The 16762-nt window shown below is 49.6% G+C and overlaps 1 protein-coding gene across 3 annotated transcripts in view; it reads right to left on the bottom strand.

Annotated features, from left to right (window-relative positions):
• ABHD3 (abhydrolase domain containing 3, phospholipase) overlaps positions 1 to 16762 on the bottom strand; it is a 41221-nt gene that overhangs the window by 22439 nt on the left and 2020 nt on the right. The window contains exon 1 of one of the 3 annotated variants that reach the window (XM_075920909.1): positions 1416 to 1906. The exons of 1 other annotated variant lie outside the window; for it this stretch is intronic. In XM_075920909.1, the coding sequence (XP_075777024.1) occupies positions 1416 to 1577 (162 nt within the window). In that variant the 5' untranslated portion in view covers positions 1578 to 1906. Of the gene's footprint in view, positions 1 to 1415; positions 1907 to 16762 lie in introns of those variants that run through there. One more of the 3 variants, XM_006139054.4, reaches the window with a different exon arrangement.

Below are 16762 nucleotides of genomic sequence, written 5' to 3'. Positions count from 1 at the left end.
GGCTTGACAGGGCCTAATAGCAGACAAATCTCAGATGGATTAATAGTATAAAGCCAGGAAGTGAAAGCAAGACGGGGCTGAAAGGAGGAGATCTGTAGTCACTCTCTAGAAGGAAAAGTAGTTAGCCAGGGAGCAAGGAAGAGAAAGCCTTGGTATCCTGTCCTAGACTAGGCAGTCTCGCAAGAGGTTTAGAAGGCTGAAGTAGGCATGGGAAGCCGAGGCATGGAAGCTCTGCTGGTAATCCCAGAGATAAGCAAGGAGACAGAGGTGGGGTAGGAAAGAACAGGGAACAATAACTGAGATTAAGCAGGTCTGGATTGCAAGTCAGAGGGTCCCTGGAATTTAATGTAGTATGGGAAGCCAGGCCCTCCTGCCAGCTGCTGGGAAGTGGTGCAGGACCTAGAAATGCAATGAAATGGCCTCTGAAGTGGCATCCTGACAGCCTGTCTGGTGTGAGTCTTGTTACCCTGGAAGTAGGGGAAGGGATTACATAGTGACATGGCCAGAAGGGGGAGCATGCCAACTCAGAGAGAGAGAGAGAGAGGACCAATAGAAGAATCAGATGGGGTAAAAACTAATAACCCAGACCCAGCCACAAGGAGATGTAATCTGTTGTGAGTGAACTCCTTCAAAGTCAATTATTGATGTGTGTAATACAAGCAGGGGAACACAGAAGTATCTGTGTTGTTTGTCAAAGTACCTAGTATATATCTAGCGAATGACAATGCAGGGAATAGAAACATTGTACTGAGGAGAAAACCACTTCCTTTGGCTGCAATGTTAGTAAATGCTCAGAATCAGAGAACAGAGTTTAGAAGGGGGAGAATTTTCTTAATTTCTCCTTCAAAACAACTGTTCCTAGCTAAGGTCTGGCTACAACAAATGACACTTAAAAATGCTGTCAGGATAAAGTTCTCCCCAATCCCTGTCCCCCAAAAACTGGATATGAAAAAAAGACTTAATGAGCCTAAGATCAACAGGAGGAAAACCCCCTAAGCATTCCCTTGGCAAGTGTCTGCCCCCAAACGAAGGAGCCCTCCCTAGGACAAGTGAGCCTGAGGGAGAGACCCTGCCGCTAGACGTCTTGAAAGTGAGATCACCACGGCCACGGCTTTGCTCTTACTTGTCCAAAGGTGAAGCCTTCAGACCAGAAGTGAATGGGGGGGAGGGGGGGAGCACTGAAGAGTGTCTGCGGTCAGCAAACTCCTCTCCGCTTTAGCAATCCATTGTAGCACGGCCAAGGACATTCGTCTCTTTTTTAACGGTTTAACCCGGCAGTGCCCCTGGTGTAAAGCGCTCACCCAGCATTTTCTCGGAGGCCGGTTGGGGCACGGATGGGGCTTCCAGCTCCCCCCTGTTTAGCCCGCCTGGGGTCAGTGGGTCCCTCCCCTCTGCTGCCGCCTGTTCCCACTCACCTTGGCGATGCTGCTGAGGTAGTAGCAGGCGAAAGCGGCGCTGAAGCCCAGCACCAGGGACAAGCCCACCCCGGAGCCGAAGAGCCCCACCGGCACCTGGCTCTCCAGGTACAGGGCCAGCTCCCGGGTCAGCCCCTGCAGATTGGTCTCCAGCAGCCTCATAGCAGCGAAGGCAGCTCGGGCCGGCGGGATGCGGGTCACACGCACACGCGGGGGGAGCGCCCGGCACGGCGGCGCAGGGCTGGGGAGCGGCACATCCACCCGGGGAGGCGGGGAGCCCGGCCGCTGAGCCTCTCCCCGCTGCTTCGCCGGGATCCAGGCGCTGCCGGTGCCGCAGCGAAGCCGCCTCTTCTCGTGGCTGCTCCGCCTGCTCCTCCCTTGTCCCTCCCCTCCGGCTGCCCGCGGCCGGGCCCCGCGCTGGGGCGGAGGTGACCGCAGTAGGGGACGGGGCGCGACAGCCGTGACAAGGCGCCAGAGCCGCGCGCGGGCAGGGGGCTGAGCGGCGCGGGAGGGGGGAGGAGAGCGGCGTGCCAGGAGGAGCCTGCCGCCCTCCAGTGAGCGAGGGGATGGGGAGCATGGAGCTGGTGGCAGGGGGGGCTCCAGGCCATGCTTGCAGTGAGTTTGGACTCGCCGGCAAGTGGGAGCCCTGGTGTAAGAAAGGGCTCCCCAGGGCTGCTGGCCTGCTCGCCATGGGCTTGTCTAAGCTGGTGGGTACACATACCCCTAGGGGCACAGGCCACTAGTACCTGCGAGGAGAGGGGAGGGGAAAGGGGTGCAGGGAGGGCCACCCAGAGGAATGGGGTGGAAGTATGAGGGGGCACCCCAGTTAACAATTGAAATTTTAGCAGAGGCACAGAGGGGCAGTGCACATCAGTCAGATATGCCAAGGGGGTACATAGAGCTCTTCCAGAGGGTACACCAGCTCTTCCAGACATGTGTCTAGTTTTACAACAGGTGACATGAAACACACTACCAAAGTTAGCACAAGCTAGGGATGTCAGGGTTTTGTTGCATACACAATTAACCGATAAGCCTAGGTCTATTGGTTAATCCTATCGACCACTTACAGAAGCAGCAAGAGGGGGAGTGCATCAGGCAGCAAGGGGGGGGGCGGTCAGGGTTGTTCCCCACTCTGGCACTCCAAGGGTATGTCTAGACTACATGGTTCGATCGACGGAGCCATGTAAACTAGTTTACCTGGCAGCGTCAATGAAGCGGGTATTTAAATAATCCCAGCTTCATTAAAATAAACATGGCCACCACGCTGTGCTGACGATCAGCTGATCCGGCACAGCGCAGCAGTCTAGATGCGGATCTGTCGGCTGTGAAACGAGGTTTGCCAACCAATCCTGTAAAGGCTTCCCCAGCCGACAGATCCGCGTCTAGACTGCCATGCTGTGCCGGATCAGCTGATCGTCGGCACAGCGCGGAGGTCATGTTCATTTTAATGAAGCGGGGATTATTTAAATCCCCACTTCATTGACTATGCCGGGTAAACTAGTTTACATGGCTCCGTTGACGGAGCCATGTAATCTAGACATATCCTAAGTGCAGAAGATGGGGGCCCGCAAAGAGCTCAAAAGAAAAAACAAACAACAACAACAAAACCTTTGCCTCTACAGGCACTGGTTACCAAAACTTCCCAGAGTCACAGATTCCCTGGCTCTGAGAAATAAACAGACAAACAAACAAGCTGCCAGCCACCTTCAAGTGATTTTTTTTAATCCCTAAAACTGGGGATGAACACTTGAACCTACCCCTAGGGGTACCCAAGCTCTTCTGCCCAAAAGAGCTAGAGAAAAGAAAAGTGAAAAACAAGCTGCAGTCTCTGGTAGCTGACCCCTCAGTCAGAGGCATGCAGATACAGACCGACAGACCTCCAGGACACAAGAATCAAATCACCTTAAAAAAAAAAAAAAAAAAAAAAAGATTTTTATTACAAAACAAAAGATAAACTTGATAAAGTATACTTGGTTGTAGATATTACAAAGCAACTAAGAAAAACAAATTAAATCACAGAAAAAAGTCTCTGGGCACAATGACTACATCTACACTATGAGTTCTCTCTGCAAAAAATATGCTAGTAAGGGACTCATTTGCATATTTTCTGCCAATCCGTTTTTGCGCTGGGGTTTTTCAGTGTGGACGTTTTCTTTTTGTCCAAAAACCCCTTTTTCCACAAGATCGGTATGCCCCCCGAAAGGAGGTATAAAGATCTTGTGGAAAAAAGGTTTTTTTGTGCAAAAAGAAAACATCCACACTGTTTGTTTTTGCACAAAAACCCCAGCGCAAAAATGGATTGGCAGAAAATATGCCACTGAGATTGCGTCTCATGCAAATGAGCCCCTCATTTGCATATTTTTGCTGAGAAAACTCGTTGTGTAGATGTAGTGAGAGTGAGGTATTAAAATGGGGAGGGGAGGCATAGATTCAGAGCAGTTCAAACAAAACCACATAATAAAGAAAAATTACCAGGAAGACTACTAGATTCACTTTTCCTTAATTCCAATTTTCTCTTTGTTCAGTCCACTCCCATTCAAACCCAAAATATTTCCATCAGTAATAGTTAAATTATTTACAGGTAAGGGAAGAAAAATGCTGCTTGAGAACTTGTTAAGAGTTAAAATTGAGTGATATAAACTTCTGAATTTGGGCTTGTTACAAATGGACAAGTGAACAAACAGTTAAATCAATCAATAAAACATATCTGGTTTTAGGATATTTATTTTGTATATCTTGATATGTGATATTGTTACCAGATTTGCCCAATACTCTGGGGTATGCTCATTTATCAGGGTTACCCTGATGGGACCGGGGGAAGGTTAACAATTCTATCAGTGTGCTGTTGGTGCTTACTTGTGCTCTCATATGGAGCTGAATTCTCCCTGCTGCCAATTCCCCCTCCCACTGGAGCTCTCCCACAGGAACTAGGTACCTCAGGATGGGGTTCTTGCCACCTTGGCAACACACACAGACACTCACACCCACTAATCAGAGCACATCTGAGAGGACTGGGTACTCAGCACTCACAAGCTGACCCCCTCATATGTCCCTGGACTCAGCTGGCTGGGTTTCACAGCAATGCCACACTGCACCCTCATGTGCCTTTGGACTCCGTGGGCTGGATTAAACAGCACTTTAAGCTGCCATCCTCATAAGCCCCCAGGTTCAGCACCCCCTATCCCCACTTTCACACCGCAGTCATTCACTGGTAAACCACACGATGAGCAAACCCCATAGGATTTTAGGCACTACAGGGATCTTTTGCTTGGGTACAAGAAGCGTTGTTGCAGAGCGAATGGGGAAGCCAAAACAACACCCCTTAAGGAAGAGTGAGCAAAAGAGAAAGAAAGAGAGAGAAGCAACCAGTTTAACAATGAAAGTGATTTATTTCTGAGTAGTGAATAGATATCAAAAGGTTACAATATTAAATCTAAATGGAAACTGATTACAAATGTTAGGTAACCATATAACAGTTTACACAGGGCAGGGTCAGGAGTCTATGCTTAGAGAGAGAGTTGATGAGAGAGAGAGAGAGAGACACCTCACCACTCCACTGTGCACTGATCGGGGTTCCCAGATGATGATGGTAGCCGGGGGTCCAGAGGGAAGGAGAAAAGCAGGACAGAGCCCCCAGCACGATCAGTCAGGAGAGGAAGAAGTCTCAATGCAACTGATGCAGTTTAAGTCCAGGTATCAGAACAGTTTTCTTGGGGCAAGGATAGGAGTTTTTATAGGGATAGTTCAAAGAGAAAGAGGAGAGACATTAGAGACTGATCACCCCTGGTTATGGGTGATGTTCCTTGAACGAGCTCACAATGCAACTAGGCAGTTTCAGTATTTTAGATGTCAATAGGATCGTTACTAGAATTGGTCTGATAATGACTAAATCTGGGTGTGAGCAGGCCTAGGTTCATTAGCATCTGGAGCAGGGATTTCCCATCAGGCAATGCTTCTCTGCTTTCGGTGTCCCATAGTTCACTGCGGTTCCTGCCTTGGAAGAGCTGCTCTCCATTCTGTATGCTAATGAGATGTCCCTCTGTTCCATCTTTAATGCAAATGAGGCTGGGGTGTTTCCTTAATTATATCACCCTGGTCTGAAGCAGTTTAGGTGTGTCTTCCCCGGCCTTTTCATTGCTTTGTCTTTGATTCTAGCAGAGGCCTGAGGGAGGGGAATGGTTTTCCATGAATGTCACTCCCTGGCTCCCCAAGAGCACAAGGCTGACAGGTGACCTTGTTCTAGTTTCCCAAGAATCACAGAGCTGGTGGGTAACAATATTGATTATTAGAGGTTTTGCTGTAGTCATGTTGGTACCGGGGATGAGAGTCACAAGGTGAGCAAATAATATTTTTAATTGGACCAAATATGGTTGGCGGAAGAGACAGCCTTTGGAACTCCAGAGAGCTATTCTTTAGGTCCGTGGATCTCAAAAGGGCTAATCTCCCACCAACCAAAGCTAGTCCAAAATCAAAAGAGATATTACCTCATTCACCTTGTCTCTCTGTTTGTATTTTAACAGCTTTAAAACTTGAACTCTTTGAATCTCATCTTCTATTGTCATTAAAAAATTATCTGGCTTACCCCCATAATTTCCCACAACTGTGAAAATTATAAAAAGACAAAAAGCTTAAAAACATTTATTACTTAAAGTTATAAAAAATAAAAATAAAAAGGGCATTCCAATGAGCATATTTATAAACCAGAACACCAGGGATGGGGGAATGAGGCAGAGCCTATATTCCCACTAAGTTCCTTCTGAGTTTAAGGGCCTGATTGAAAGTGCGAGTCACAGCAATCGCACATTATCCTCTTATTTTCACACTAGGAACCCAAGTGACTTCTTAAGCACGAAGAAGGTTTGCACGTTAAGATGGGAGGAAAGAAAATTTCCTTATTGTTAATATTGATGCAATAACAATACTGTGTCCAACAACAGCTCTGACAAGGCCCCCTGTCCTGAGAAATTTCATCATCCTGTTAAGTACAACCCACCCATCTGCCTCCCATTGGGAAAGAAGCAGCAGCACCTCCCCTCCCCCCGCAAAAAAGTGAGTGAAGCTTCTGAGCCTGAGGAGCAGGGAGGACCAGACCTTCAGTTGCTAATGAAGGCCACAATTTAAAGGTCCCCCCCCCAACAACTCAAGTGTCATACACCCCTCCACCAGCCCTCTCCCTCAGTTCCCCTATGGGAAAGCAACTGTTTCTTCCTCCCTCACCTAACCTCAGCAGTCTTCCCTCCTCCCTACTACTCGGCTATGTCTACACTGGCATGATTTTCCAAAAATGCTTTTAACGGAAAAGTTTTCCGTTAAAAGCATTTTCGGAAGAAGCACATCTAGATTGGCAGGATGCTTTTCTGCAAAACCACTTTTTGCAGAAAAACGTCCGTGGCCAATCTAGACGCGGATTTCCGCAAAAAAGCCCCGATCGCCGTTTTCGTGATCAGGGCTTTTTTGCGAAAAACAGTACTGTGCTGTTTACACTGGCCCTCTTGCGCAAATGATTTGCACAAGAGGGCTTTTGCCCAAACGGGAGCAGCACAATATTTCCACAAGAACACTGACGACCTTACATGAGATCGTCAGTGTTCTTGCGGAAATTCAAACAGCCAGTGTAGACAACTGGCAAGTTTTTCCGCAAAATCAGATCAATTTGCGGAAAAACTTGCCAGTCTAGACACAGCCCTCCAGTCTCAGCTATTTGGTGCACATGCTACTTATTTATCTCTCCTGTCCTGGCCTGGGCTACCTCCAGCAAGAAAGAGAGGGAGGGGGGAGAGAGCTGGGCAGGCATACTGTGACAGAAAACTGGGTGTGAGGTCGTAATGTGACTCAGTGCAGTGTATGTCCCCCACGTGTCACCTCTGTGCAGGGAAAGGATTGCAGGCAGGTGCAACACCATCCTCCTGAGTTATTCTGCTGCTCACTTTGCAGAGCTAAATGTGCGCACAGTGCACCAGTCCTGCTGACAGAGCCAGGGAAAAGCCCTTTCCTGGATAAGTGGCTCTTAGAGGGAAAAGGAAAAAAGGGAGGGTGGACCCAGACATGCTCCACAGTAACACACATCCAGATAGCAGGGCTGCTCTAAACCCCAGCCAGCCAGAGCACAGAGAGAAGCTGCACACACATTCCTTCAATCCCTACAAATCTCAGCCACCCACCGGGAGCCTTTTACAGCCCAGCCTGTCCCACCCACTCCCCACGTGGCTTCTACAGGGGACCCTCTGTCCCAGGGAGAATCCAGAGTCCCTGCTGGGCGTCCACCCCTGATTATGCTCCCATAGAACACAGGAGTTACCTGAGACAAGTGAGTGAGTGCCTCTGACCTCCTTGCCCCTGGTTGCTGTATTTCCCCTTCTGCTTAGCTGGCTGGCCCCAGGTAAGGTTATATGAGACTATTCATATGCTCCCCCATTAGCACATTACCCTGGGCGCTACCCTCATCACCTAGGGCTAGGACCAGCACTGGATGAAGGAATCCCCAGGATCCTTTTATAGTCTTGCCCATGTGGAGGAAAAAAAAAATCACTCTCCTGAGTGATGGTACCTCCAAAATGGAGCAGATCACATGATCAACTAACCTGACCATGTCCTTTTTAGTCAAGGGGCCATAGTCTGTTCCTCAGCTATCTATTGGCAACACTTAAGAGCCATTGTGCATGCAGCATAGCTATTCACTGTGTCCCCACCCCTCACAATAGGTGGTCAATGCCTGCTGCTGTCTCCCAGACAGAAAACATTTAAAATATAGGTATAGAGCCCATATTCATAACTTTACATACAAAAATCATACATGTATACAAATAGAATCAGCATAGCAGAAGCTTTCATTAGACACCTCACATAGGCCACTTTGCACCTAATTTAGGGCACCACACACAACAGTGGGTGCAACAAAGATCTACATTTTCCTATTAAAACTCCAACAACACCACAGTATTGTATATGGTTTCCTGAATACCTAAGATTCCCATTTAAAATTATTTGTGCCTGCCATGAAGTTCAATAGCAATCACAGAAGAATAAAATTAGGATGCAATTACAATGATAGGACATGTACCTATTCTGACTTCAATATCAAAACTCCCAGCAGCAGCAGGATTGGGACCAAAACGTGGTCAGCAGTCCATTTGTAAATGAAGGGCCTAAGCCTACTAGGTTCTAAGCACCTTCAACTCCTACATGAGTTGAGAGTGCTCAGTATCTAGCTGGATTGAAGTCAATGAAAGTCGTGACATTGACAACAGGGAGAGCAGAAGTGGGGCCCTGAGCCATATTTCTGTAGAGCTGCATGTAATTAGGAACAGTCATTATTTCACACAAATGAGGTAAGTGAACTTAATTGGCATACTTTAAGACAGCTATTTTTTACTCTGCAATAACAGCTTGTTGTCAGTTAATTCTCAAAGCACAAGTTGAATTGCAAGTTATGCTTTTAAATTTTTAAAGAAACTATATTTGTTTTAAAATGGTTCTCTTACCAATTCCTTCTGGCTTTGCAGGGCTGGCCCACAACATTTTGGCACCCGAGTCGGGGAGCTCAAATGATGCCCCCATTCCCCCCCTCGCTGAACCAGCAGAAGACACAATTTTCTACACTCTGGGTCCTAGTGGAGCCCCCCCACAGTCTGGCACCTGAGGCAGCTGCCTCAGTTCGCCTTAGGGTAAGGCCAGCCCTGTGGCTATGTAGACTTCAGGCTTCTTTCGAAAGAAGCTTTTTTGGAAGAGATTTTCCAAAAAAAACTTCTTCCAAAAGAGAGCGTCCACACAGCAAAAGTGCATTGAAAAAGCAATCTGCTTTTTTGAAAGATAGCATCCATTCAGTGTGGATGCTATCTCGCATTTCAGCTGTGTTTACAATGGACAGAGTGGCCACCACGGCATGTGTGCTTTTTCCTTTTTCCTCTCTGTCAAAAGAATTCCCTCTTCCTTGTCCACACACACCTTTTTCCGAAAGCTTTTTTGGAAAAAGGCTTCTTCCTTGTAAAAAGAAGTTCAGCAATGTCGGAAAAATCCTTCTGTGCTTTCTTTTTTTTTTTTTTTTTTTTTTTTTTGTTGAAAGAACGTGATTGCAGTGTGGACGTAAGTGAAGGGTTTTTTTTGAAAAATGGCCGTTTTTCCGGAAAAAAAACTCTGCAGTGTAGACATACCCTCAGTCTGAGATAGATGTACTGACAGAGTCATAGACTTTAACCTTACAAGGGACCATTGTGATTACTAACCTGACCTTCTGTAGAGCATAGACCACCTGAAGGTTCTGTCCCCCAAATTTAACTGAATAGCTCCACCGCTGGTGTTAATATATATATTTGAAGCACAGAGAAAGGATATGTGATGTGATAACTCAAAAACTTAAGAGAAATCCTAGCAGCCAGGCTCAAAAGAAGGTCATCAGTCCTTGTCCAAAGTTTCCTTGTTAGAAATCCAGTCCAGAGAAATGAAGCAGGAAATGAAGACAAAATTGAGGTGTCTCAGATGCCTTTTTATGTCCTTTGCCAGGTGCATGGAATTTTACTATCCCAAGCTACTAATTGAAAGAATAAGAACAATGCTGAAGACAACGATCGACACATGTGCAACCCCCTTAAGACACTCCAGCTTTACCTGTGACACAACCAGCACTACTCCTGACACGAGAGGCTATGAAAACCATTCTTCTTTGAGTGATTGCTCATGTGCATTCCAATTAGGTGTGCATATGCAGCGTGTGTGCGCCATCGGAAGTTTTTCCCTCAGCAGTACCCTTAGGGCCAGCAGGGGAGCTCTCTGGAGTGGCGCCAGTATACTGGCCCATATATACCCCTGCTGGCCCCTCACCCACTCAGTTCCTTCTTACCACTGTGACAGTCATTGGAACAACCTCAGCTCTTCACAGCGATCATTGTCTTCAGCATTGTTCTTCTCGTTCTTTCAATTAGTCTCCAGGTATAAAGCTGCAAATTATGTTTAAGACTTTTTTTGTTATTTTCTGTTTAGTTACTCCCCGCCACAGCACGCCGTGCACCCATGGCAGAACATGCCCGATCCACAAGGCTTTAAGCCCTGAAAAAAGTTTCACAGGCCTATGCCCTGTGGCGATCCCCATTCATCATGTCTAAAGTGTCTGAGGGAGACTCACCTCACAGAAGCCTGTAAGATCTGTAAGGCCTTCAAACCCCATACTAAGCGTGAGAGTGAATCACACCTCAAAATCCTGCTAATGGAGGCAGCTCTCAGGCTAGCACCGTCATCGGACCCGGCACCGGCCTCTCAAAGCACACCAGCATCAGTATGGAACAGTTCTGTGCACTGCGCCTCTCCGGCACTGCAGAGGCCCTGGCACCAGTCTCAGTCTCCGGCACCTCAGGAAAAAAAAAGAAACCTAACAGGAGCCGGTCCCTATCCAGACGTGTTCTCCAGCGGGGCACGTGAAGCCGACAAGTCTGGAGCCCAGGCCTTCCAGGTCGGGCGGACCTTCCTCCCAGCACAGGGAGATAAGTCCCATGAAGGAGTTCCCTGAGCCCTCCACGCCGGAGGCCTTAGAGGCAGCGAGGGTCCCCATTGCCTCCTCTCCCTCTCCTCCTCCCATCCTAACACCCTCCAGGTGGCACGAGGGGAATCAGCACCAGCCCTCTAAGCAGCAGAGAAGGTCCTTGTGGGCCCTAGAATCCATGGAGGGCATGGGTGGTGCAGAATCACCTAAGGCCTTGTCCGGAGAAGAGGACGATAACCCCTTCTGGACCTCTCCTACAGAGGTGTCCAAGTGCGATGGATCTTGCAAGGAACCCAGGGACAAGGATGGGGGAGGTTGGCTCACTGGAGCCACACTCCCCCCGGGGCCCGGAGACAACTGACCAGGAGGTAGTGACTGGCCCGAAGTAAGGGACCTGGCCAGAGTTGTCACCAAAGGAGGAGCTCGTGGGCCTGAGGAAATAGAACCCGGCCTGGGTGGATCTACGCCCTGGCTTTGGTGGTACGCTCAGGGTGTCCAGAACGGCCACTGGCCCGGAGATTGTGGGGGCCACATTTGCTGCAACATCGGCACCGGAACAGGCTGCGCCCACTGTTGTTGGTATAGATGGGGAGGGCTGCAGTGCCGGGAATGGTGCCGAGAGTGGGAGCGGTGTTGCGTACAGGACCGGGAACCTCTTGAGGATCAGGTGAACTCCGCCTCAGAGTCAGACGAATACTCAGAGGCAGACCAAAGTAGAGCCAACATGGGTGCCGACGAAAAAAATGCATATCTGGCCATGGATTCTGGCTTGCTGCGGTGCCGAGATGGTGTCATGGTGGTGTGGGCATCTCGCGCAGAGGTTGGTGCCGGGGCCCCCTGGACCGGTAGCAGTGCCAAATGGTGGTGCCGTGCCAAGTCTTGTGCAGTGTCCTGGAGCGGCAGCAAGAGTAAGGGCATCTCAGTGGCAGGTGCCGTATGCAGTGCTGCCAGAGTCAGTAGGGGTGGGCGGTGGCCTCCAACCTCCTGCACTGGGCATTCAGATCCAGGAGTCTGGGGGTCTAGGCGGAGAAGGTGTCCAAAGACTTGGACCCTATGGTAGACATCCTACACTCTGATGCTCCCTCCAGAGTGGCTCTTCCAGTTAATAAAACTGTAGCCAAAATTTCTAAGGCCTTGTGGCAAACCTCTGCAACTATCCCCCCCGACTGATAAGTGAGCCGAAAGGAGGTACTTTGTTCCCCAAGGGGGCAACTAGCACCTATTTTCTCACCCTCTCTCAGGCTCCCGGTGGTACAAGCCTTCAACCACAGAGAAAGACAAGGCCAGCAGGCTGCTCTCCCTAAGAACACGGAGGCCAAAACAACTGACCTGCTAGGCAGGAAAGTCTACGCATCCGGGGGTATCCAGTACTGCATCGCCAATCAACAGGTCCTCTTGTTACATTACGCCTATAATTGTCCTTTTCATATTTGTTCATTTTTTTTAATTGCATCCTTTGGTATATATGGTTGTGACTACTTTCTTCCACTATTTGATCTGAGGAATTGGGTCTGGCCCACGAAAGCTCATCATCTAATAAACCATCTTGTTAGTCTTTAAAGTGCTACATTGTCCTGCATTTTGCTTCAACTACCCCAGACTAACACGGCTACATTTCTATCACTATAATACCTGGACGTCCATGGACAAGTTCACGGACCTGCTCCCCAGGGACTCCTGCTCAGAGTATAAGGGTATGTCTAGACTACAGGCTTTTGTCGACAGAAGTTTTGTCGACAGATACTGTCGACAAAGCTTCTGTCGACAAAGAACGTCTAGACTACATTCAGTTCTGTCGACAAAGCAAGCTGCTTTGTCAACATGGCAGTGTAGACGCAAAGGACAGTTTAGATGCAATAGCGCCTTCTGTCGACAGAACTCTGTCAACAAAAGGCGTTATTCCTCGTAAAATGAGGTTTACCAGCGTCGACAAAACTGCTTAGTTCTGTCAATGTTATGTTGACAGAACTCAGCAGTAGTGTAGACGCAGGTTTAGTTTTGTCAACAAAAGTCTACTTTTGTCGACAAAACCCTGTAGTCTAGAAACACCCTAAGGCTCTCCATGAGGAGGGGAGAGCGATCTCCCGAGTAGCACTCCAAGTGACATGGCAGATGCCGCTGCCTTGGTGATGGCCACAGGTGTGGTCCTACGCCCTAGTTCCTGGCTCCAGGGTTCCCCCAGAGCTCCAAAACACCCTCCAAGACCTCCCGTTTGAGGTCCCTTCGCTCTTCTCTGAGCAGACCAATCAGAGGCTTCATGGCCTCAAGGATACCTGGGCTACCCTAAAATCCTTGGGCATGCACACTCCTGCTATCCAGCGGCGCACTTTCACAAATAGGAATGTTCCTAGAACACCCCCTCAGGCCCCATGTCCTGACTTCTCCCATCATAGGAGCAGGAGTGGTAACAGCAGGAACAACAGGTGCCGACCGCGCCCAACTCCAGGCAACAACCAGGAGCCCCACAACAAATCCTCAGCCCCCCACCAAGGGTTTTGACGGGACCCCCAAGAGCATTTTACCAGTTGCCCCACTAACTTTCCGGGACTGTTTATCCCGCTTCCTCCAAGCCTGGCAGTCTGTTATGTCGGACCGATGGGTGCTGGAGATAGGGGAAAGGGGTTACATAATCCCTTTCCACTTGCCCCCTCCTTCCCAACCTCAAGTCCCTTTTCAGGGACCCCGCTCAAGAGCCTCTGCTTCAAGAAGAGGTCCAACATCTCCTTATGATAGGGGCGGTAGAGCGCATCCCCCCCCTACAAGTTTCGAGGCAGGGGTTCTATTCCCGTTACTTTCTGGTCCCAAAGGGGGCCTCCGTCCCATCCTAGATCTCAGAACCCTCAATTCCTTCATCACCAAAGCAAAATTCAAAATGGTGACACTGGCATCCATAATTTTCTCATCAGCCCCCGGAGACTGGTACACTGCCCTCGACTTAAGACACTTATTTTCACATCTCAATCGCCTCCCACCACTGGAGGTTCCTTCGTTTTACTGTGGGCCCAGACCACTACTAATTCACAGCCCTCCCCTTTGGCATCTTGATGGCCCCTCGAGTCTTCACCAAATGTATGGCGGTGGTGGCTGCTGCCCTCACCTGAACGCCCCTTTTCCTGTTTCCCTATCTCCATGACTGGCTCCTGAGGGGGGACTCCAAGTCGCAGGTGAGAGCTCACATTGCCATAGCCCATGGGCTCTTCAAAGACTTAGGTGTTCTTCTAAACCTGGACAAATCAACCCTAACCCCCACCCCGATAATAGAGTTTGTGGGTGCCACCCTGGATCCTTTGTCGGCGAGAACATCTCTACCCAGCTCCAGGTTCCTCACAATAGAGACGGCAGTCAGGGTGCTCCAGAACTTTCCAGTGACTACCGCCCAGACCTGCATGTGTCTCCTGGCTCTCATGGCCACTTGCACTTATGTAGTGCAGCACGCCAGACTGCGTCTGTGCCCGTTACAGATGTGGCTATCGTGAGTCCACAAGCCGGTTGTTCACTTATGGGACAGGGTCGTGATAGTTCCCTCCCATGTCCTCCTTGCGCTGGACTGGTGGACCCACCAGGCAGTGGTCTACGCAGGGGTTCAGTTCTCCAGATCAGTGCCCTCCATCCGCTATGTCTCAGACGCGTTGGACACCAGCTGGGGAGCCCACCTGGGGGACCTGCACACACAAGGTATGTGATCCGCGGAAGAGATCTCCCTGCATATCAACATCATGGAGCTCTAGGCAGTCCGCCTAGCCTGTGCAGTTTGCCTTCCCCATCTCCATGGCAGGTCTGTCATTCTGTCAGACAACACGACAGTGGTGGCGTATATAAATAAGCAGGGGGGGGCACGTTTCCCTCACCTGTGCTCAGAGGCGATCCGCCTTTGGGACCTCTGTTTCGGGGTGGATATCCACCCAATGGCTTTGTACCTCCCAGGCTCCCAAAATGTCCCAAAATGAGTCACAAATGGTCCTTAAGGTGGGATGTGGCCCTCTATTTTCCATGCGTGGGGGTTTCCCTATCTAGACAACAAGAAGTGCCCGAGGTTCTGTTCCCTCATGGGACAAGGGGGTTCCCTAGGAGACGCTCTCCTTTTTCCATGGCCGGAGGGCCTACTGTTTGCCTTCCCGTCATTCCCACTCATTCACAGGGTCCTCCTGAGAATGCAGGAGTTCAGGGTATCCCTGATCCTAATCGCCCCTGCATAGCCCAGACAGCACTGGTTCTCCACTCTCCTCAGCCTGTCTTGCGAGAGACCCCTGGCCCTCCTGCTGGTCCCGAACCTGATATCTCAGGACTTGGGCAGGCTCCGCCACCCAGTTCTACAATCGCTGCCCTTGACATCGTGGAAGCTCCATGGCTGACGGAGGCGTTTCAGTGCTCAGAGCGGGTTCAGGAAATCCTACTGTGTAGCAGGAAACCCTCCACTAGGGCCACATATCTTGCCAAATGGAAGCGGTTCTACATTTGGGCTTCCCAGAAGGGGGTGCACACAAGGCGGGCTATGGTCTCCCTGATCCTGGATTACCTGTTGGACCTCAGGCTCCAGGGCCTCTCTTCCTCCTCCTTTATGGTTCATTTGGCAGCCATCTTGGCCTTCCACCCAGAGGAAGAGGGGAAAACCTTGTTCACCAACCCTATGGTCAACAGGTTTTTGAAAGGCATGGACAGGCTCTACCCATATGTCCGCCAGCCCACTCCCCAGTGGGACCTAAACCTGGTCCTTTCTGAGATCATGGGGCCCCCGTTTGAGCCATTAGCGACATGTTCCCTCCTGTACCTATCATGCAAGGTGTCCCTCTTGGTAGCACTTATGTCTGCCAGATGGGTATCCAAACTCAGGGTGCTCACCTCAGAGTCCCCCTACATGGTGTTTTTTCAAAGATAAGGTCAGGCTTTGCCCTCACCCGGCTTTTTTGCCCAAGGTGGTGTCTGCCTTCCACACCTCCCAAGATATCTTCTTGCCAGTGTTTTAGCCTAAGCCGCATGTGTTTGGGAAAGAACAGGCTTTACACACTTTAGATGTGCGTAGGGCGTTAGCCTTTTATTTAGGCAAGACAAAACCATTCCAAAAATTGCCACAACTTTTTGTGGCCATTGCGAAACAAGTGAGAGGTCAGCCCATGTCCTCTCAGCAGATCTCTTCTTGGATTACCACATACATCAAGGAGTGCTACTCCCTGGCAGGGGTGCTAGCCCCTCCCTTTAGAGCGCATTCCACGAGGGTTGCTGTCCCTATGGGTACTGCTGAGGGAAAAACTTCTAAGGACACGTGTACGCTGCACGTACACACCTAATTGGAATGGACAACACATCTCGAAGAACAACAGTTACAAGGTAAATAACCGTTCTTTCCCAAAAGACCAGCCTGTGTCCCAGGTCAAGTTATACCTCAGATCTTACCCAAAAGAGCATGCTGTGCCAGTCCTTTAGAATCTAAAATTCTAAAGGTTTATTAATAAAAGAATGAAAAGATTGAGAGTGGGATTGTTAAGGAAATAACATTACATACATCAGTCACCAAGTTCTTGATGCAGGCTCTTAGCAGAGATGTTATAAACTGCTAGCTTAAAAGCAGGCTTGGCCTTTGGGCAAGGCGAGCCAGGCGGTTTCCTTGGGCCCCGTGCATTAAGGGCCCCGCACTACCCAGCTCCCAGCCCCGCCCATCAGCCTGCTCACTTGCTGCCCTGACCACATGGCCGTGTGGCTCAGCCATACTGCTTTGGGCCCAGCAAACTCTTTGGCCAGGCCTGCTTAAAAGTCTCTGGAGCACATCCTATCTTAGGATGGATCAACACTCCTTCCTGGCTCTCTGTCCTTAGCAAAGGTGCTTCTTGGAGTGGAGAGCAAGGATGAAGACAAAGATGGAGACATCCCCAGGATCCTT

Source organism: Pelodiscus sinensis, chromosome 2 (genome assembly GCF_049634645.1).
Source record: "Pelodiscus sinensis isolate JC-2024 chromosome 2, ASM4963464v1, whole genome shotgun sequence".
In the NCBI taxonomy this organism is placed as follows: Eukaryota; Metazoa; Chordata; order Testudines; family Trionychidae; genus Pelodiscus; species Pelodiscus sinensis.
This window is presented reverse-complemented; position numbering and strand designations above follow the sequence as displayed.